The sequence below is a fragment of the Typha latifolia genome, chromosome 15 (assembly GCF_019914945.1).
Source record: "Typha latifolia isolate L0001 chromosome 15, TyphaL0001v2, whole genome shotgun sequence".
Classification (NCBI taxonomy): Eukaryota; Viridiplantae; Streptophyta; class Magnoliopsida; order Poales; family Typhaceae; genus Typha; species Typha latifolia.
In genome coordinates, this window is record NC_133100.1 from 510,614 (window position 1) to 533,266 (window position 22,653).

The 22,653-nt window shown below is 37.9% G+C and overlaps 2 protein-coding genes across 5 annotated transcripts in view; one reads left to right on the forward strand and one right to left on the reverse strand.

Moving 5' to 3' along the window:
* The first annotated feature begins 429 nt into the window (after window positions 1-429).
* LOC140801787 (uncharacterized) lies at window positions 430-1,900 on the forward strand. Its single transcript, XM_073157069.1, has one exon. It carries the CDS (start codon window positions 531-533, stop codon window positions 1,725-1,727), a length of 1,197 nt encoding a protein of 398 aa, XP_073013170.1. The 5' UTR covers window positions 430-530; the 3' UTR covers window positions 1,728-1,900.
* A 510-nt stretch (window positions 1,901-2,410) lies between these two features.
* Window positions 2,411-22,653, reverse strand: part of LOC140801786 (DNA polymerase epsilon catalytic subunit A-like) — a 41,515-nt gene continuing 21,272 nt past the window's right edge. For 2 of the 4 annotated variants that reach the window (XM_073157068.1, XM_073157067.1), the window contains exons 27-49: window positions 21,087-21,141; window positions 20,833-20,975; window positions 20,313-20,761; window positions 18,577-18,724; window positions 18,265-18,462; window positions 18,091-18,165; window positions 17,562-17,752; window positions 16,938-17,118; window positions 16,783-16,847; window positions 8,286-8,418; window positions 8,085-8,186; window positions 7,909-7,992; window positions 7,196-7,270; window positions 6,971-7,030; window positions 6,600-6,856; window positions 6,477-6,525; window positions 6,075-6,235; window positions 5,929-5,995; window positions 4,777-4,902; window positions 4,452-4,622; window positions 4,155-4,370; window positions 3,167-3,273; window positions 2,411-3,049 (exon numbers count right to left, since the gene is read on the reverse strand). In XM_073157068.1, coding sequence (XP_073013169.1) covers window positions 2,686-3,049; window positions 3,167-3,273; window positions 4,155-4,370; window positions 4,452-4,622; window positions 4,777-4,902; window positions 5,929-5,995; window positions 6,075-6,235; window positions 6,477-6,525; window positions 6,600-6,856; window positions 6,971-7,030; window positions 7,196-7,270; window positions 7,909-7,992; window positions 8,085-8,186; window positions 8,286-8,418; window positions 16,783-16,847; window positions 16,938-17,118; window positions 17,562-17,752; window positions 18,091-18,165; window positions 18,265-18,462; window positions 18,577-18,724; window positions 20,313-20,761; window positions 20,833-20,975; window positions 21,087-21,141 — 3,477 coding nt within the window. In that variant the 3' untranslated portion in view covers window positions 2,411-2,685. The remainder of the gene's footprint in view (window positions 3,050-3,166; window positions 3,274-4,154; window positions 4,371-4,451; window positions 4,623-4,776; window positions 4,903-5,928; window positions 5,996-6,074; window positions 6,236-6,476; window positions 6,526-6,599; window positions 6,857-6,970; window positions 7,031-7,195; window positions 7,271-7,908; window positions 7,993-8,084; window positions 8,187-8,285; window positions 8,419-16,782; window positions 16,848-16,937; window positions 17,119-17,561; window positions 17,753-18,090; window positions 18,166-18,264; window positions 18,463-18,576; window positions 18,725-20,312; window positions 20,762-20,832; window positions 20,976-21,086; window positions 21,142-22,653) is intronic. The other 2 variants (XR_012111512.1, XR_012111511.1) reach the window with 2 other exon arrangements.

Genomic DNA, 22,653 nt, shown 5'->3' on the forward strand with positions numbered 1-22,653 from the left:
AATTACTAACTCAGTTTAGGATTTTTGATGCCCTTAGCTAAAATTAAAGTATTCTTAGGACCTGCTCTAATTCAGCAACTTATGCACTACTAAATAATGAGTACTTAAAATTACTCGGAGAAAGTAATTTATATTAAATAAAATTATACTTAAAATCGTTCACAGATAAAGTGATTTAAATTAAATAAAATTTCTAACTCAATCAGTAATTTTTAGATAGATATATATATATATATATATATATATATATATATATATATATATATATATATATATATATATATATATGTGTCAGCTTCTAATTCGTTCTCGTTGTTAATCCTACCCAAGGCGTCCGAGTTCCTCCCTTCCAGAAACTTCGCGCTCTTTTTTTGAACTTCTTCCCAGAATTCTCTCGAACTTTCCAAATCTCCTTTTCTAGTTCTCGGACGCTTTCTCTATGCCCTTTATAAACCCAAGCGAACCCTTTCCGAACCTCTCATAGCAGAGAAATTAATTCCCAAGGAAGGAGTGCTTGAAGAGAAAGAGAGATGGATTTCTTCAACGATCCATGGAGCGCGGCGCGCAGTAGCTTCCCTCCCCAACCAAATCCTAGCTCTAGTTCTAAGCCCGCGAAGAAGCCAAAGGTCGTCTCGATTCCCGTCCACTACGTCGGCTCGGAACCTGAGGTGGTGAAGAAAAGATCGCCTCCGGCGCCGGAGCGGGCCCTGGATAGACGGGTGATGGAGGGGGCTATGGCGGCGGCTGCAGCCGTGAAGGTGCAGAAGGTGTTCCGCGGCTTCTTGGTGCGGAAGAACATGGCGATCGTCCGCAAGGTGGAGGCGGAGGCGGACGAGATCGAGAGGATGATCCTGGCGGCGCAGGAGGTGATGCGGAGAGACACGAAGGAGCGGGTTAGGGTTAGCGAGATGCTCATGCGGTGTCTGTTCCGCCTGGATTCGGTGCGTGGGGTGAGGGATTACAGGAAGAAGGTGATCCGGAGGGTGATCTCGTTACAGGAGGTCGTCGATGCGGTCTCCGCTGCTGGAGAAACCTTAGAGAAAGGCTTGGAAGAAGTTGCTGCAGAATCTCAAGTTCCGAAGGAGACGGAGGAAACCCCGGAAGCCGGCCTGGAGGCCATGGAGGTTGCCGAAGAGGGCGCCGCGGAGGATCTGATGGAAGAAACCCTCGATCCAACCTCAATTGAGGTCATGAGCCCGGGAGAAACCCTAGTTTTTGGTGAAACTAAGCACAAATCGAATCTTATTGAGGAATTCGCCCTAGAAACTCCCGAAACCTTAGAATCCAGTATCTCAGATGCCGCAGAGACCTCCGGGGATGTTGCGGAGGAAGCAACCCACGAAGGGAAGGAGGAAGGCTTCGTGATGGTTCAGATGGAAGGAGACGAAGCCCCCGAACCATCCGAAAGTGCTGTCACTACCGCAGAAGAGAGCTTAGAAGCTTCAAAATCGAATCTTGCAACGGATTCCGCCAAAGAAGCATCAGAATCGAGCTCTTCTCGGGAGGTGAAGGAGATGATGGCGAAGGTGATGGCGGAGAGCGAGAAGCTGCAAGGACTGATGGCAGAGCTCTGCGAGAGGAGCGCGCAGCAGTGCAGGATCATGGGAGGGTTGGTGCAAAGAGTGGAGAAGTTGGAGAGAGCAGTGCAGAGGATGGAGGAGAAGGCCAAGAAGAAGAGGAGGCAAGGCGGGAACAGCTTCTCTTCTTGTCAAAAGAAGCAATGGTGAAGAGTGTACTAAAAGATAATGTGGGCAGAGTGTCCTTTTTGTTGTTCCTTCGATATTATTTTTTCCCCACTTCTTGTGTTAGTGTTGTACAGGTAATTGGGTTTTGAGATTTTGGTTCTGTGACTGTTTTGCCTTCTAGTTTTACAAGAACTTTCTATCAGTTTTCATGGTCATATCAAAGAGAGTAGTGGATGTTCTAGAGGATAATTATACTAAAACCCTTTTGAGCTCATTTTTCACATATATATTTTTTGGTACACATTAATCTTCTAAATTATAAATTTTCTTAGATACATACAGTGTTAATAAGAAAACCTCTAAAATAAAAAATAAAATGGTCTTCAGATATTTATATTATTTTTAATTATAAAATCTAATGGAATGGGTGTATTGATGGTACTTTTGGACTCTTCCAATTTGAAGTACTATCACTGTATTTCAACACCCACATTAGATCTGAAAACCCTCGACTGTAGTGCGTATATTCTAAGCAGATGGTAATTTGCTTAGACGGTCTGGAAGAATTACTTTGCATCTGGTCATAATCATTCCATACTGAGCACGTGACAATATATAGTCTCTTCCAACATGAAAAATTAGTGATAGCAGGTAACAATTTAGTTCAAAGTGTCCGAGCGCAGCGTAAATATATATATAAAGATATGTACAAGAGAAATCGAGCATTGGGTTACAGATCTGCATTTATATTTTCAGCAACAAGAGCAATTACAGATGGCTAGATCAGTTAGCTTAAGATATAAACATTCAGCTGGATCAGCAGATTAATAATATGAACAAAGCAGGAGGCATCGTTCTCAGTTGAATTCAGCCGCTCCAGTTTAGTCCAATTCTTCCGATTCACGTATAGAGATATTTTTCTTCTGCAACAGCTGTATAAACTATCAACATTTGGATTGATGCATCTCTAATTCATGGCCGAAGATAATTCCATGGAACACTATCTGACTTCTAGAACCCATGATGTGCAATCTTGGAGCAGCTGGAATCTTTGACGATTCGCTATATTCATGAACACCTGCATTTTGCTGATGAATTCAGACGAATCTTCCTTGCACCTGAATGAACCACCGCAGGCAGGACACTGCTCAGCCAAATGAGCAGCCTTGACTTGCCTGCAGCGAAGGCAAACCAGATCCTGCAAGTGATAAAGCCTCTCTCTCTGCCGAATTATCTGGAGGAGGGCATTCTCCAGCTGCTCGCGGTTGTATGGTTGTCCACATTGCGGAATTCCACAGCGCCATTCTTGCTCTGCGAGTGTTGGATCACGACATAGATCAAGGTCCCGACAGTCATTACAGTAGCTGCAAACAGGAGGTTTCCATGATTAATATATTACTTCCAAAAAGAAACTGCTCAGCTAATCCATAAGGTGTGCACCACTACAGAAGACAATTTGGTAGAATATTGGTTTGTCATACCTACAGATTACATTTGGAAGAGTGAATGATGGGCAGGGATCGTGAAACTGAGCTTCTGGAGCAAACTCTCTCACACGAACCAATTTCAACAAATTCCTTCTCATCCTCTGACAAATAGAGAATAAAATAAGCAGCCTGTGGCTAAAGATAATAGCAAGAACTACATGTCTGAAGGATAAATCAACAATAGTTACGAGAAGTAATTTTCATACATATGTGCTTCAAAATAAAGCAATGAATTTCAAGTAACCATGTTGTGTGGAAATATAAGAGTAAGAAGGATGGTAGCAAGAAGGAGCCGATGGATGCCAACTATCTAGTGTAACTGTAGAATGAATAGGCTGGATTTTGTTTATCATTCAAGGCCCAAGGATTATTAGAAGTTAAAGAATAGATCTACATTGTTAAATCCGGCTCAAAATGGAAAAGGTAATGCTAATTTTAGCTTTATCTATGACTACTTTATCTGAGGTACTTAAAGTTATGGTAGATTCTGACACTTGTTCTGGATATTCAATTGGAAGCAAAAGGAAGAGGAAAGGAATTCTAGAGTCCCATAAGACGAGAAAACAGCTAAGGTAACCCAGCATTAAGAAAAATTCCTGAAGTGCATTGTACAGGTCCAGCTAGCAGAAGCATTCTATACTTGCTCTTAATTTTTGTTGGTCACCTAGACTGCTAGTGACAGGGTGTTCTGAATTATAGTACTGACTGCCATAAATTGTCAAATATCTACCATGATTAAAGAACATTTTGGAATAATTAGATCTTACAATTATAATAAATAACTAGTATATGATGCTCATTAGAATAAGAGGGAGATAGGAAGTAAGACGGAAATATGTCAGAAGAGTTATCAAATGTATATTAAATGACCAATTTCTCATGAAATAGATATTTGGAAACAGAGTAATCAAATTTATCTAGGAAGTTAAATGATTATGAGCTTATGCTTCATGCCTGGAGATAAGCTAGATTGCAAAATTACCAGAATATCATGCTGAACATTCTGGTCAAGAGCAAGAACAGCACAAACATGCTTAATGAACTCTAATGCAGCATTTCCTTTGTGCACTTGAGAATCAACTGGTTGAGATAATGCATGATTTGCATGTTCATCCTCCCCCGGTTTGTTCTTTCCTTTGAAGTGGTGAAGAGTATCACGGACAATTCTAAGAAGCTTTTCTGTGAAGTAAATGCTGATCTACAGTATCCAACAAAGCCATTCTAATAACGAAAGAGCAGAGGAATCATATATAATATCAACATGAATCTGTGCTATTACCTGGTCTTTAAGATACTCTGTGATACAATTTTCAAGATTTTCAGCAGCTGTTATTGTGATTGATGGAGTACAATTGGTATCATCTCTTGCAGCTGTCCGAGTTGCAACTTGCTCTTTTAAGTGCTTCCAGGGGATATACAAAAACTCGGATACGATCAACACAAAATGATCCTGTTTCATATTTCCTTAAATTCTTCAGTTTGTTCAATCATTTATTCATAGAACAAAATAACATAAACTGCTAGGTTTATGCATATATGCCTTTTATCAAGAGAAATTGCTTCAAGCACTAGAAGATGCCATTTGCAGAAAACAAACGAACTACCTGAGTGGCTTTAGGTAAGTACTCTGCTATATTCCAACTTGAAACTATGTCGACTTGAGATTCATCCTCTATATTGTCAATAAGACAACCAGCTGGTAACTTAGCCTGGATTCCTCCAAAATTGAACTGAAATATACAATTAAGACTTCAAACAATTAATTTCAGCAACTGTAAAGTAAAATGAGTATTTATATATGCTTATCAATTAAATAAACAATAGTACATAATTTTTTTGTGCAGGTAGGATGAAGGTATGCTCATGGTTCCAAGTTTAGGCTGATCCCGCCCGATACGGGCTCTCCCTCTCCATCTCTCTTCTGTCTCTGTTTTTTTTTAAAATTTATTTCTCACCAGTGCCTCATCTCTCTCATTTCTCTCTAATCTCTCCCTCTAGCGTCTCCCTCTCTCTTCTTCTTCCTCTCTTTCTTTTTTCCAATCTTTTTCCCTGTTTGTCTCTCTCCTTCAATCTCTGTTACTGCAGTAACAAAGAGTGAGATAGAGAGACGAGAGAGTGGAGATTGAGAGGGAAAGAGAAGGGAGAGAGAAGAAATGAAAAAAAAATCAAAGAAAAAAAATTATCTTGTGACAATAAGAGAGATGGAGGAAGAGAGAGAGAGAAAGAGAAGGGAGAGAAGAAATAAAAAATAACAATTTGCCTTATGGCAATAAGAGAGAGAATTTAGAGAGAATAAATGACAGAAAATTAGAAAAAAAATAAATTTGCCTTGACAGTAATAGAGAATGGAAGGAAAAGAGAGGAGAAAAGAGAAGGGAGAGCCAACTCGGTATTCATCAAAGTTTTGAATAAGTTAACGTAATTTTTAATTTTTAAACTTCATATGTAAATAATTATTATTTTCTTATATGTTTTCTAAATTTTGATAAATATTTCCGTATTTTAAAATAATATTTAAATTTTATATGATTAAAAAATAGTCCAATATGATACGAGCAACCGATACAGCTGATATGACTGATATGGTCGATATGTATCGTTTTTTCGGATGGTCAATCCTGATATTGAGTTTTAGAACCTTAGATATGCCCTTTTTTGTCATAGTAGAAAGATCGAAGATAGACCGGCATTTGATAAATAATTTTAACTGACATGAAGTGTATTCCTTTTACAATCTCAAAGCTGCAAGGACAAACCTGATCCATGAATAACAAAGAATGCCAGAAGTGTAGAGGTTCTAGCTCAATCCACTCAAAAAGTTCCCTAAACATAAGCAAGAGAAAGGTTGAGTCCATGGACTTTAAGCAGTTCAGACTTCAGATTATAAGTGGCTAGTGCATACCTTGTCTGTAGTGTTTTCAGTAGACAGTCACAGTAAGCATGAGCTGCTAACAAGTCTATCTTCCCTGTATCTATGATGATCTTAGAGAAGCTTGCAAATATAACTGTAGCACCTAATTTTCGAATCTCTGCCAGCAGCAAAGCAAACACCTTTCTCATGACCTGTTGTGGAGCCATGTAACAGAGTAAGATTAAGCATGGAATGACCACAGATAAGTATGTGTCAGATGTTGAGGATGTAAAACATAAGAAAACGGAGGACTGTAAAGGGCCTCTGAGTAAATATTCAACAATAGTAACCAAAATAAGAAATATAATATGAATCATGCAGCATCTATCACTTCCAAGTCATTTTTAAGGAGCACCAAATGTAACAGCAAGTATTCTTTAGAATGCAACTTACATTGTGAAGAACACGATGGAGAGAAGGGTCATGAAGCTTTGACAGTGGGCTGAAATGTCCAAAAGATGAAATGATTAAAAAGCAACTTGCGAATAGCAAAAGCACTGTAGTACTAATTTCTACCTGCAAAGCCAGCGGTAAAGATGCTGCAGTATTGCATCAGCAAATGCATTTCCAGATGCTACTGCATCTGAAATGCATCTCTGGATCAGTTGCTTTAATACTTGGAATGCAGGTGCACATGAGCTAGCATCATCAAAGCCGGTTTCTGTAGCATATGATCCTGGTTGCCGGTCATGCTCATGTCCGAATACAGTTCTGCCTTCCATTTCATCAACTTGGCTGCTCTTCAAAATAGCATTAACAGCCAAGTGATGAATCTGCAAAAGAGAAAGCATTGGAAACACAATAGACATGAATATCCCATAAAAGAAAGGATTAGAGCATTACAATTAACATTTAAGTATATTGGCCAAGGCATGATTGTTCTATACCTTCAATTCGACAGTCACCTTTCTATATGCCCCTGGGTAAGTTAAAGTTGGTTGATTGACCTAGGGAACAGAAGTCACCCATGAGTGAAACCAGAAATGCACCAAGAAAAATTGAAGTAGGAGTTCCATTTACAAGATGACCTAGCCTTGAAATTAAATTAATACAACTATTCAGAAATACAGAAAGTCATTTATAAATAAATCATTTATTTATGAGCTGCTTACTTCATCAACAAAGCATGTATCCCCCTCATAAATGCCACCTATATCTGGAATGCCATCATCAGATATCCAAAGTATCTGCACAAGGAAAACCGGAAAATTTGAACAAGAGATAAATCACTAACATCCAAAGTATCTTATGAAAATCATCTCTATAACTTTCACTTATGAAGACTTGTAGTACTTCATTTGTGCATCTTGCATATGTCAAGCTGTTATACAGCTATAATGGAAATCATTTTATATATCTTTTACTTCAGGAGATCCTTTGTAATTTATTTGCGCATCTTGCACATATCAAGCTATCACGACCACCATTGTAGCGCAATGGAAGGAGCGTACCCACTCGTAACAAACGGTTACGGGTTTGAGCATTTATGAGCGTAATTTTCATGCAAAAAATGAAAATGAAATGCACTTGTGCACGCTTGCTTTGATTCGTTGTGGCTCGTGATATAGCCCATTTATGGCCCATTTCTTCGGAGAGTTGGTCTATATGTCCAACTTATGTATCGGGGAGAGTTAACCCTCTATGTCTAATATATGATTAGCCTATGGGCCAATCAATCAATAAGAAAAAAGATCCCTTTATATCTAACATTTAATTAGCTGATATCAATTGTAGCTCATTAATCAGTGCAATAGAGAGAGTTGGTTGAATATTGCAATAAGTTACAAGAAGTCATAGGTTATTTTACTAAAAGAAGAGAGCCAACCTGCTGTTGATCTCTCAATGCCCTAGAAAAGAAGACATCAGCAGTATAAAGAAGCCAATCAAGTTCGAAATTCCCCAATGGCACCTGTTTCATAATGTATTATACATAAATTATTTTTGCATGAATCAATCAGACCACTTTCTACAGCTCGCAGGACATGCTGAGAGAAATCTTACATGCGCATATCTAGATAGCAAAATTCTTTCATTGAACCACTTGGATGATGCAGCACATCTTTGCATGCTAATTTTGCCAGCTGTAACTTGCCAACCAAGAGCCTGGATACAAATGAAAGTTGATTGACAGTTGTAATTGATGCCAAACAATAGTGCAAACAAATTTAGAAGTAATTAACTATTATGAATGCTCAGCAGTACCTGATAATTGCTGTCTCGAGCATTGCAAGGTATGCTGAGACATGGAAAATCATCCAGAGCTCGTATAGATGATTTAATAGCTGGGATGTTTGGGCATTCTATGACACCAATAGCAGGTCCAGGATGTTGATGCCTATCAGGGAATTTTTTTATCAGTTTCAAAAAAAAAAGTGAATCTAAAAAATGGCACAAAATATTTTAATTGTGTGATAGATTAATGGAAAATCTAAATCTGAAAATGTTACTGGTGAAATTTTTTTCAACAAAGTATGAACATATCATATGAGACAAGAATTGGGCCAACTGGCACGCGCCATACGAATTAGTAGTTACACCACCAGCTTGGTGACATAGTATAAACTATAAAGGTGCTGTTGTTACTTGTCAGCAACCTGTTACTGTTTGGCAAGCTTCTAAGTGGATCGCTTTGGCTGAGGGGGCATTTGGTTGACGCATATATTGTTCCATGTATTTAAAGATGCATGGGCTAATACCTAGTGATCATCTGATCTTGGTTGTTTGGTTGGATTGCATAAGAGGATATAATTAGCTGAAACAATGTATTTGTTAGAACATAAAAAGTAAAAACCACTATCCTCTAACAACTTATGCTTTTAGAATAGTTATTAATTAACATGGCATTCGGAGGGCCGCAGCCTATTATCTTTTATTTGTCCATGTGAAGGAGCGTCTTAAAGCTACGAATACATTGTTGGCCTAATATCAAAGCAGGAGGTTCTATGTTTGAATCTCACTAGACCTACCTTATCAATTAAATAAAAGAAACCTGTTAGAACCAGAAATTAAAATTAAAAAAAAAAAAATGGGTTGAGAGAGGAGGGTGCACGTGCTCTGCACGTGCAGCCCCTCCCCTCTCCCTCTCCGGTCAGCGACGAAGCGCAGATAACCCTCTTCTCTCTCTTCTTCCTCCCTTCTTCTGCTTCTTCCTCACCGTCGGAGTCATCGCTGTGGGATCGGTCCGCCGGAGCGTCGCAGGAGCCATCAGAGACCACCATGCGACTCGTCGGTAAGCCCCCTCCCACCCATAAAATTTAATTAAAGTTTAATAGGGTAGATCGAAAATACCTAATTTGAGATTTCGGCTCCACCGGCAAATCTGGCCGGCTGGCGGCTTCGAGTCGCAGTCGCTCCGTCTTGAAGTATCTTGTCGTTGGCCTCGGGCCGTGGGCATTCACCGTTGGAGCCCTCGTGGCTCCAGTCACCGTCGGTCATGGGATCGACCGCCGTTTGCGAGTTTTCCCCCACCTCGCAATGATGGCGGCACCGTATGGGGGAGGGGGGAGAGCTAGAGTTGGCTAGCGACCGCCGACGGCAGCGGTCGCCGATGGACTCTTTTTCTTTCTCTCTCTCTCTCTCTCTCTCTCTCTCTTTTCCTCTCTTTTTCTCTCTCTTCGGCTTGGAGAAGACAGACTCGGGTCTGATATTCTCTCTTTTAGTATTTGAATTCGGGTCGGGTTGGATCCGAATCCAAGGAACCCGACCCGGTTCCATTAGCTAATTGGATTGGGCATTGGCCCAATCCATTTAAGTAATAGTTGGGTGGGCTGCGGGCCAACTGCAGCCCAGCCCAACCGATTTGGGCTTATTTTAGCCCAAATTAATTATTCTTGGGTTAAATTATAGAAATATTTTTAATAATTGTTTTAATTAAAAATGTTATTGTTATTTATTATTTAAGGTGGTGATTTTTAGTACGTGAGCTGGAGATTTGAGATTTCGGTTGTCTTGCCTAGACTCAGGTGAGTGGGTTCACTCACATGTTTATTTTATTATATTTCGTATTTTTGTCAGACCATGTAAATTTTCTGTGTGCAAATTATTTATTTCACCCTTATATGTAAAAATTAAATTATTGCAATTTCTATGTGCAAATCTATTTATTTCATCCGTACGTGCGAAAATTTAATTGTTTTATTTTCCTATGTGCATTTAATTATTATATTCAGTGCATCACCATACTTCGTGCAAATATTGAAATTTGTGAAAAGAAAAATGAGACTAGTATTGATACGACTTAGAGAACATGTCAGAACCAGAAACAAAATAAAAAAAATTAAAAAATTAAAAAAATTAAAAAAAATAAAAATTTAGGGGTTGAGAAAGGAGGGTGCACGTGCTCTGCACGTGCAGCCCCTCCCCTCTCCCTCTCCAGCACGCGACGAGGCGCTGATAAGGGGGGATTTCATCTAATCCAAATCGGATTAGATTTAATCCTCTTCTAATCTATAAATTAAACCCTAATCCTCTCTCTCTCCTCAACCCCCTCCCCCAGCCTTCTTCTCTTCCACCGTTTTCTTTCTTTTCTCACCGTCAGAGTCGTCGCTGTGGAATCGGATTGCCGGAGCATCACCGGAGGAAATTGAGACCACCACACTCCTCCCCAATGAGCCCTCTCTCATCCCTCTAGTTTAATTTAAATATAAAGGGGGAAATCGAAAATACCTAAAATTGGGGTTCTCGGCTTCTTCGGCAAATCAGGCTGGCCGACGGCTTCGGGTCGCAACGACATCGTCACCGGAAGCTTCGTGCTCCAAGCCCGGTGTCGGCGATATCTTCTAGGGAGCCCTCGTGGCTCCAATCGACGTTGGCCTCGACGTCGGCCGTCGGTGAGTGGGTTCTCCTCCACCACGAGAGAGAGAGAGAGAGAGAGAGAGAGAGAGAGAGAGAGTAGCCTGGTGAGCAGCCGACGAGGGAGACGAGAGGGAGTCACCGGCGACCACTCTCTCTAGCTTTCTCCCTTCCTCGTGTCGGACGCGAGAAGAGAGAAGGGATGGGTTGGGCTCGGGTTTAACCCGAACCAACCCCCTTTTCTTTTAAATTCGAATTGGGTTCGGGTTCGAATTTTGGATCCACAGACTCGACCCGAACTAATTAAATTGGATAGGCTGCGGGCTAAACCGCAGCCCAATCCATTTTCTTGGCTGGGCCTTGGCCCAACCCGATTAGTTTCTTTTGGCTGGGCTTTGGCCCAGCCCGATTAGCCTTATTTTTGGAATGGGCCGGGCCAACAGTAGCCCAGCCCAATCTAATGGGTGGGTTAAACCCATTTTAGTTTTTCTTTTAGTTTTATTTTTTAAAATTTTAAACAGATACTGTTATTATTCAAATAAAAAATTTGAATATTATTTATTATTTAAGGTGGTGAATTCTAGTACGTGAGATAGAGATTTGAAATTTCGATTGTCTTGCCTAGACTCAGGTGAGTGGGTTCACTCACATGTTTATTTTATTGTATTTCGTATTTTTGTCAGACCATGAAAATTTTCTGTGCAAATTATTTATTTCACCCTTATGTGTAAAAATTAAATTGTTGTAATTTCTGTGTGCAAATTTATTTATTTCATCCATACGTGCAAAAATTTAATTGTTTTATTTTCTGTGTGCATTTAATTATTATATTCAGTGCATCACCATACTTCGTGCAAATATTGAAATTTGTGAAAAAAAAATGAGACTAATATTGATACGACTTAGAGAACAGTCCCGGTATAAATCGTTTGCGATTTTCCGTGGTGACTCAAGTTTATCTGGAAATCCAGGGGAAAGTCCTAAATTAGATCACTGCGGTGACTTTCTTAGGTGACTCTGGCGGGGTTAGGTGACTCTAACTTCTCTCAACGGTTAGAGGAAAAGACAGAGTGTGTTAATCATAGGATGATACCCTCTGATGACCCTAACCGGATTAGCTATGAAGAAAAGTCCCGAGCGTCATCTCGAGGTGACTTCTAGTTGATGTAGATCCACAGGGTTTAGACCCATTGAGACATATGACAGTATAAATATCAAAAGATGTTAATATGTTGAAAATGTGCAAAGTTACAAGTTATAACATCTCTCTCTATTATTATCATTGTTATTATTTAGAGAGCATACCTATTGTATATTGTGATGGATATTGTTGCTTTTAGTTTAATTTATTCAGTATTAATATGAATTAAAATTTATTTGGTTAGTGAGTGGATTCCACTCACTGAGCTATAGTTGTTGGCTCATGGGTTCTTTTGTTTTTGTATTTATTTCAGGTAATAGTCAACGGGGCGACTGAGCGAGATGTACCCGGACTCCACCTCCACTTAGGATTCACCTATTTACCTTTTCGCTCTTTTGATTTTATGCTTTAGATTAGACATTTTATTTATTTAGTTTAGAGACTCAAAAACATTAACATTGTTTTATATTTTTATTGCAATTAGTTATAAAATTTAATAAAGCACATTCTCATTTTATTTTATTTTATTTTGCCATCGTACACTTTAGAGAGTATTAATAAGGCTTCGTGCATCTCAAGCATATTGAGATGCATGCCCGGTCATGATTCCTATTTTGGGTCGTGACAGAACAGTCTCGATATAAATCGTTTGCGATTTTCCGTGGTGACTCAAGTCTATCTGGAAGTCCAGGGGAAAGTCCTAAATTAGATCACTGCGGTGACTTTCTTAGGTGACTCTGGCGGGGTTAGGGAACGGTCCTAGGATAAATGAAAAAATTTCTTAGGTGACTCTAACTTCTCTTAACGGTTAGAGGAAAAGACAGAGTGTGTTAATCACAGGGTGATACCCTCTGATGACCCTAACCGGATCAACTATGAAGAAAAGTCCCGAGCGTCATCTCGAGGTGACTTCTAGTTGATGTGGATCCACAGGGTTTAGACCCATTGAGACATATGACAGTATAAATATCAAAAGATGTTAATATGTTGAAAACGTGCAAGGTTACAAGTTGTAACATCTCTCTATTGTTATCATCGCTATTAGTTAGAGAGCATGCCTATTGCATATTGTGATGAATATTATTGCTTTTAGTTTAATTTATTCAGCATTAATATGAATTAAAATTTATTTGGTTTTCCAGTGGATTCCACTTAGTGAGCTATAATTGTTGGCTCACGGCTTCTATTGTTTTTGTATTGTTATTTATTTCAGGTAATAATTAGCGGGGCGACTGAGCAAGATGTACCCGGACTCCACCTCCACTTAGGATTCACCTATTTACCTTTCTGCTCTTTTAGATTTTGTGCTTTAGATTAGAAGTTTTATTTATTTAATTTAGAGACTCAAAAACATTAACATTGTTTTTTTTATCTTCATTGCAATTAGTCATAAAATTTAATAAAGCACATTCTCAATTTATTTATTTATTTTGTCATCGTACACGTAGAGAGTATTAATAAGGCTTAGTGCATCTCAAGCATATTGAGATGCATGGCCGGTCATGATTCCTATTTTGGGTCGTGACAAAACCCATCATTAATTTATATAAAATGATTCAAATCTACGTCTTTAACCTATCAAAAAAGTCTCAAGCCTAGAAGTGAGACAACATGTTAGAATATAAAAAGATAAAAATTATTGTGATATGATCTTCCCCTCGAAGTGGCTTATTCTGATCTGCTATGTGTTCTGGATAGAAATTAGGACAAAACTTTCGGGAGATCTTTCGGACAATCTACTAGTTGGATTGATCTGATTTGATATGTTGTAGCCGTAGAAAAGAGCTTTCCAACGAATCTAATATCTCGATATTTGGATGGCTATATTGAGAGATATCGTCGAATTAGTGGATGGAGGTTGGGATGGACAAATATGTGGGATAAAGTTTCAAATTGATTTTGGGGGATTCGTGGATGGAGGCACATACTCCTAACTGTGGGATGGTGGTGAAAAGCCAGCTGAGATGGGGTGGTGCCAGTTAGGTAAGTGGTGGTTAAATGTTAGGAACAATGGTGGTGTAGAGCTGTAACGTATAGTTTAAGAAAGAAAGGAGAAGGGAGAAGTCGGACGAACAGATAGGCAGCTTGGTTGCCTAAGGGTGGTGGTCGGCCAAGCTTGGTGATAGTTGAACAATGAAGGAGAAAGAGAGGGAGCGAGAGAGAGAGAGAGAGACCAACTAGGATTTCAATAATCTAAGAATGACAAACTCAGGTGCATACCACAACATTTAAAGATGGCTCCCTGACTCGACTTGTCAACCTAGCCAACTTCGACTTAGATCCAACCAACTCAAACCAAACCTAATACATCAATCACATATTAGCCTCTAGGCCTAACCAATTACAACTCTAATTAACAATTAAACTTGAACCTAACTTGATTAGTCGAATCGAACAGACTTGAGTCCAACTAATCCACATAAGCAATGACGAATATATATAAGCAAAAGATTAGAAAGCAAATACACTAAACATAGAGTGTTAAAGCAAAAGCAACTAGTCAAGAAATGCAAGAATAAATATAAATAGATAACTAGCTGGGAGAAAAGACATAAATGCCCCTGACCACCTTTAGGCACTGAACTCAAATGGAATTGAGTTCATCCTCATGGTTGGGGTCATAATAGTCCACCACACTTCCTTCTCAAGGTGATTAGTTGGGAAACGCTCCAAGTTGGTTTGAATCTAGCCTAACTCGTGCCCCCGTGATGTCGCCTCCATTATAATCTTCGATGGAGTTGTTGGTGGCCTAGTCCCTCTCCACATGTGTACCCCTATCCAAGGGGGCTGAGGTAGCCCCTCCATCAAGTGCAAAGTCGAGCTCACCTATGCTTTCACCCCCTCAAGTCGTATCACCCTGCCGTTTTGTTAGAATGTCATTCACATGTTGCTGAACTCAGATATCATTGGTCCTAAGCTTTTCAGCCACTGTCTTCATAGGATCACTGCGGTAACTTTTTTAGGTGACTCTGACGGGATTAGAGAACAGTCCTAGGATGAATGAGAAATTTCTTAGGTGACTCTAACCTCTCTCAACGATTAGTTAAAAAGACAGGGTGTATTGATCACATAGTGATACCATCTGATAACCCTAACCGGATAAGCTATGAGGAAAAGTCCCGAGCATCATCTCGAAGTGACTTCTAGTTGATGTTCATCCACAGGGTATAGACCCATTAAGACAAATGACATTATAAACATTGGAAAGATGTTAATATGTTGAAACTAAGCAAGGCTACAAGTTATAACTCTCTATTATTATCATTGTCATTATTTACAAGCATGTCTGTTGAAATTTGTTATTTATATTGTTGAACTTGGGTTTTATTAATACTACAAAATGTTTATAAATTATTTGATTTTCAAGTGGATTTCACTCACTGAGCTATAGTTGTTGGCTCATGGATTTCTTTTTTTTTTTCTTTTTTTTATCTATCTCAGGTAATAATCAGCGTGGCGACTGAGCGAGATGCACCGGGACCCTACCTTCACTTAGGACCTACTTATTTACCTGTTCGCTCTTTTGGATTTATATTTTAGATTAATTGTTAATTTTATTTCGTTTAGAGACACAAACAATGACATTATTTTATGTTCATTGCAATTAGTTTAATTTAATAAAGTAGATCTTCTTCGTTTATTTATCATTGCCATTGTACACTTAGGAAGTATTAGTAAGGCTTCGTGTATCTCAAGCGTATTGAGGTACATGGCCAGTCATGATTCCTATTTCGAGTCGTGACAGGAATGCATATCTTATCTCCATCATCACCGCCACTAGACTAAATCTCGTCATTATCACCATCACCATCACCATCATCATCATCATCATCGTCGTCGTAGTCGTAGTCGTAGTCGTAGTCGTAGTCGTAGTCGTAGTCGTCATCATCATCATCATCAATTTTATGTAAGCCTTCTTAATGATCAATTGATCGGTTGATTTGATAGTGATTGATGAAAATAGAAAAAAAAATTTAAAAATATAGCTTCACATAGCACAATAGCCAGCACGTGACCGTGCCACTACTAGCACAGCCATCCATGTCTTTAATAAGATAAGTCATTTACAAAAATAATCTAAAGATAAAAGAATCTAATGTAAACTTTAATATGTTATAATTTGGGTGATAGTGTCTTTTGATTTCATCCAAGTAAAGTATACTTGCAAAATAGGCCAGAGATCTATGAATTTATTTCCAATTCATTTATTTATATAACTTACTGTTTTCATATCATAATCAGAAGTCTCCTACCTTTGTCACCATTGATTGGAAATCAATAATTCTATGGCGTTGACATATCGAAGGCAAGTGTTTTAGTTAAAAGTAACTATGCGTTAGAGGAAAACTTGAAGGTTTCTTAAAGATTAGCCAAGTAAAGGGACCAAACAAAGTTCTAATACCAATGAACTACAATCTCTTCCAATTCTTTAATTCCTAGCATAACGGGTATGGGTTCAGTACTTTAAAACTTCACAATTTTTATTTAATAATTGAGATGCAAGAATAAATCTAGATACTCAATCATTTAAGGTGAGTCCACTATATTAACAGCCATTTAACCTTTTTTCTGTTGCTAATTGATCAAATCTATGAAAAAGATCCATGTACAACTTTACCATTATCCCAGAAGAGCAATAAAGAATAACGAATCAGAAAACTTTAGGCAACAAGCAAAAGGATCTTTAACTGAGAAGGCTGTATTTTAAGGAAAATTGATCTCATCATATCCGACATTTAATTTAAAGAACAACAAAGCATGACAAACCTGTAATCAATTAATGATTTTTGCAAAAAATTTCTACCAGCATCAATTGTTCGGAAATAGTCAACCTGAATACAGTAATGATAAAGATCAATTAGAAACCAAGACATGCTAAAGGAAAGGATTAACTGGATACTTTTAGAAAATGATCTATATACCCTGAATGTAGCAGTTCCAGGCAGTAGGACATCAAGGGACATCATCTGGCAAGCTTCGCGAAATTGCTTTTCAAGGAGTGTTGAAGACAATTCTTTGTTTTGGAAAGGATTGACAACCACAGCATTTATTGTGGAAGTCATAGGAAAATATATAACATATATAGCCCTTCCCTCAGATAAGCTAGAAAACAAGGCAGGAAGAAAATTCAGTTTCATGAAAATCTTGCACTTGTTCCTGTGAAAGGACAATTTGCAGTCTTAACAATGAACAATGACATAGGCATGTAAACATTGGAAATATAAATCCATCTGATACTTTGTTTTCTTATAAGGCCCAAAATACTGTTCACTTGCTGAAAATAAGGGCATGTTTGTTTTAAATATAATGCAGTTTAAAAGTGCGCCTATATAATTGATATAAGACGAAACTTAAAAAATCAAATTGCAATACTCGCACCTCTTCGTGAATTTATCAAAGAAGTTATACATTACTCTCTGAGTACATCTTAAGAGACAGAGAGCATAGTCAAAGCATGAAAGTTGAGACTTAAGAATTGGAAGTTTGAAAGTTGAAACCTCAACTAGACATATGGATACATTATAATAATAAGTATTACAACATACCTGTGATACAGATAGAAAAAGGAAATTGTTTCTTCCAGGTAAGAGCATTCAGCTGTAGTTTTCATTTGTAGTTCACTTAGATCCCATGCATCTTGAACATTACGGACTTTGACAGTCTTGTCCACTTTGCACACACAACCGATTTGGAGGATTGCATTGTACTCTAATGATATCTTTGTTTCATACACTCCCTGGGAATACCCATGTTTTTCAGTCAATTGGAGTTATACTGAAAACATGGCTCACTGGCTAGTGCTAGATTGTCAAATGATATTTGGAATCCAAGATGAACAGATGAACTGAAATGATGATAGATTTCTATACAGTTAACTAAAATAATGAATTGAGGATGACCTACTAAAATTCTAGAAAAGAACCATCGATATCTAACTTTTCCCTTGGTTATAGGATCACACATTGAAGTCCTATTACAATGTCATGTCACTAAAGTAAGGAAATAACTCCAAATGTACTTGTGAAACAAATACAAGGTTTTAAGAGCAATATCACAAATGCCACAAAAGATTACCTCAATTTCGGGGTCTGCTAGGTGAACAGCAAGCTTCTTGCTTTCAGCCCTGAATTGATCTTCACTTGTTACCACCTACAATAACTAACAATTAGATCATTCAGATAGTAATGCTGATATATCCTATCCTGCTGTTAAATCTGAAGCAATTCAATTCTTAGAAGACTGTGATACCTCAATGAGATTGTAGCTGGGTCTGCTATGAGGAAGAATCTTTTTTACACGTCTTCCAGGAAATTCTTCTGTAATAGGTGCTCTCGAGTTGAGATAGAACACTCTTGGAACATTTATTGGAACCTTAAGCATGGCACCTTCTGCAACAACCCATGCATAAAAGAGTCCAGGTTGTGTACTTGAAACAAGTTGTATTATCTGGTGCATGAGTTACTTTCGCTAATCAAGAATCAGTCAACAAACATGAAAGGATGACATAAACAAAGAAATAGAGCCCCCAATACAGAAGAAATTGATTCCAAATGCATCTACCTGCCAGTGAGATCTAACAAGAGCCAGCTCATTTTTTCTGAAAAATGATGTAAGGCGATTCCTATCCTTGTCATGCCTATCGTTGAACTTGGAGGTAGACAACTTACTTTCACCAGAAGACTTAGATGATCCCACTGTGCTAGCCAATCTGAAAGACAACAAGGCATATTTACACAAGAAAGAAAAGAATTACGTGACAAAAGTTCAGAACCTCATAGTAAAACATTCTTTTTGTAGAAAAGTACTTTTGGCTGCAAAAGGCTACAAAATTAAGTAGTACAAGAGAGCCTGATATCCAAGATTAATTTATTTCAATTGATAACTGAAATTATTTTTAGACACATCTAGGAAATTAATCATGATAAGTAATTAGTGAATCAATTGAAGATCAACGATCTACCAAATTAGAAAAAAGAAGAAAAAATATTGTATGATAGGAGCACATTATTAGGATAGTAAGCAAAGGTTCAGCATACTTGACAGGATACATATGGGCAACTTACGACTTCTTTAACTACAAAATAACTTTGTTGATCTTTTTCTCAAAACAGAACGAAAGAAAATCGTTGATCAAGATATTGCAAATTTATGATTGTCTTAGGAGATCAAACATATATATTTCAAGCACAGCCTGCAGACAGTCTACAGAAGTACTTTCTAAGTTGATTCTTCTTTAATCTTTTTATGTCTATAAAATGGCAAACCTTTGCCAAGGATTGACTGTACATATGTTGGAATTGACATCATTTTTAAGCTTAACAAGGTCATGATCCCTTGCACATTTTGAGGGGTAGTAACCTCTAAAAACAATGTAATATTTGGAACAAACGCAATTAGGTACTTGCCTGGTTCCTATTCTAAAATGCGCTCGGGCCAGTGATACATTCCAAGAACTATCCAGCTTTTGGCATACCTTTGCCAACCAGTCAAAAAGAAGTGGTGTTTAGTATACCACCTCATTTTGTGCAAATTGAAATTTGGAATTGTTCCAACTTCCAGTAAGTTCTTAAAGAATCATAATATAAAAGAATGTCAACCGTTTGAGAAAATTTGACTAGCAACAAAATGAACAAGACCAACTATTCATTAAGAATTTGGAACTGCTGTATCAATATTTAATACATGGTGCATTCTTGTTGTTTACTTTGTTAATTCATAGTAATGGATTTTCTCTATCAAAAAAATGGAAAGAAGTTATTCCAAGAGGCCACACTAGAGATCAACGATCCGTGCTACAGGCACGGACCGTGCCGACCAGCACGGCATGGCACGGCACATGCCACAGCACTTGCCGGCCGTGCCGTAAGAAAAGGAGAGAAAAAGGTAAGGGATACTCACCTTTGCCTTTGCAATCGCCATCATTCGTTGCTCGTCAATCGCCCGGTCCGAATCCATATCCGCAACTTAAGTTTTACCACCCCCCCCCCCCCGGTGTGTGTGTGTGTGTGTGTGGCTAGGGCATCTGATGAAGCGACGGCGACTGATAGCTCGACGACGAGGTCAATGGTGCGCAACGAAGAAATTAGGAGGGGTGCCGTGCGGCACCCCTCGTACCACGTGCCGGTACGCCGCCGGCACGGCCATCCATGCTAGAGATAAGAGGTACTTATCATCTGCAACACCAATCCTAAGATTTTTTTTTTGCAATTTGGCCAGGAATATTCCAATGAAAAAGAACAGGATGTTGAACGAAGTTGCAACTCTACAGATTGTGAAAAAAAGAATATGTACACTACCTGCGCTTCTTTCTCTCCTCACGAGTGTCTTTCCATTTTCTCTTCTTGCCATCAAGCCATCCTTGATAATCAATATTTCTGTCGACATTTTCACTGGATGCATCATTTTGATTCAGAGACATGAGTGGTTTATTTAACGCGCATGCAACTATATTTTTCTGCTGCTTGGTATGAAGCATCCCGGCTTCTGTGAAAGATGGATAAGTTGGATGATTTTCTTTATTTATTTCATAATTGTGAATAACCGGCTTCTGTACAATCGATGAAGCGGCCTTTGAAGTCACCAAGTCTTCCAAATCGGTAAGTTCCTTCACATTTTGTATTGTCTCATCTTTGCTTGATGCACTGAAGATATCAACAAGCTTACGCTGGCGAAACCTGTCCTCTTTCTCACGAACCTTCTTGTGCAGCCAATCAGGATGAAGAACTCTAGGTACAGGGTTAGAAACCTGATAATAGTTGAATTGTCACAATGAGTTAAAACTGTTGCCAAACCACCAAGAAAAGTTCGAAGTTCAACCTTCTGCATTGCAGCAGGGATTGTGATGATCTTTTGAATGCTTGAACTAAGACGTTGCTTGTAATAGGACCAATCGACTATAGATCGAATCCCCGCATCAGATGAAATCTTGCACCATTTGCGTAAATAGAATTTTGCAATTTCTGCTACATGGAAATGTAAATGGACATGAAGGATGCAATGTATTAGACACCTCATAAGTTTTGATATCAAAAAAATTGAAACATATCATGGAAAAGAGAGATAGCCAGTACCAGCATCTGTCTCAAAAATTGCAACAGGGACAGCACGGTTACTTACTGGAGTGCCCTGGAAGAATTAGTGGTCAAGAGAATAAGAGTTGCAGTTGTACATGAAACTTCCAAAGTCTCTTAGACATTCAAGAAACAAGGAAATCAAATATAAACTACTTATATAAAATGGCTCTTCTGCCAATAAGATGATAAGAACAAAAAAGATTCCAAAATTTTGTTTCGAACAGAAAGAAGATAATTGGAAAGAAAAGAGTTATACCTTAGCTCAAATAAACCAGATATCTGTAATTTCCAAAACATGAATTGGTACGTAACAATGCCTTAAGCCCCTAACTCATGCATTATGAATTCTAATAAAATCCAATCCCCCATATTTACACTATGAATTCTAATAAAATCCAATCCCCCACATTTATTCCTTAGGTGATAATATAAGCTATTGATAGATCATTACATACACATGCAAGTTTCTCTCTTTCCTTATACTACTTCATTAATAGTCTTTTTAAGTAACAGCTTCTGTAGCTGAGCTAACCTGTATGAAGTGAAATCGATCTTCAGAAGCTATTGCTTAGAAACAAAATTACATTATTAGATATGAAGCACAGATATGGATACGGGATATGAATACAATATGATACGAATACATCAATATGGCAAATCTTAAAAAATAAAGATACAATATGCCTAGGATATATATATATATATATGATTTATAGATTGAATTAGTGAACTTTTGTGCTTTTGCTTTCTTGAGGAACTATGTATTATTTTTGTGTATGATAGTTTATATAAGGATTTTCAATTAATTTATTAAAAGAACCATCATTCGTAACAAAGAACTAGTATTATGTAGTATATTATCAACTAAGATGTAAGATAAACAAGCAATTCAATTTATAAATCAAAAGAAATTGACTATTATAGACATGATTTCCTAATATAAATCATAAAATAAACAACCAAGCTCATTCTTTCACGACAAGAAACCTTCTAGATTCAATAAGAAATGAAAGGTGATATTCTCTTTCGATTTGGCCTCTATTGATAGGAATGTTGGAAGTGTCCAAGAAATATCCAAGAAGTATCTGGAAAATATCCACATTATTAATTTTATTGATTAAAATTAGGATACTTTAAGGAAGTATCCGATGAGTATCGCATCTGAAGACAAATACGACAAGAGTAAAGAAGTATTTGGGTTTCTTAGGTTAGACTTAATTCTATAATTCTTTCCCAAACTCTAATTGTATGATAGACTAATGCCATGATAATGAGCTTAGATATATCTCCTTGTTTCAAACTTTCAATAAATTGAGTAAAGCTATTATATTCTTTCTCCTCTCATTTGTAATCTTTATAGAACTTAGTAAGGTATAGGCAATTTAATCTCATATCTCCTAGATATCTTCACGGTTAGATAACCAGTTGACCCAAGCTATTAGAAAACCGACCAACAATGTCTATCATGCCTTAACATGCCCCCTTCATGTGCAGTCTCTAATACAACGTGTGAACAGATGATAGACAATAAGATATGTAGTCCATCATACCACAATAAAATAGA

Bases quoted from the DNA above. Each gene is read 5' to 3' on its own strand.
- LOC140801787 (XM_073157069.1), top strand. From the start codon at position 531: ATGGATTTCTTCAACGATCCATGGAGCGCGGCGCGCAGTAGCTTCCCT.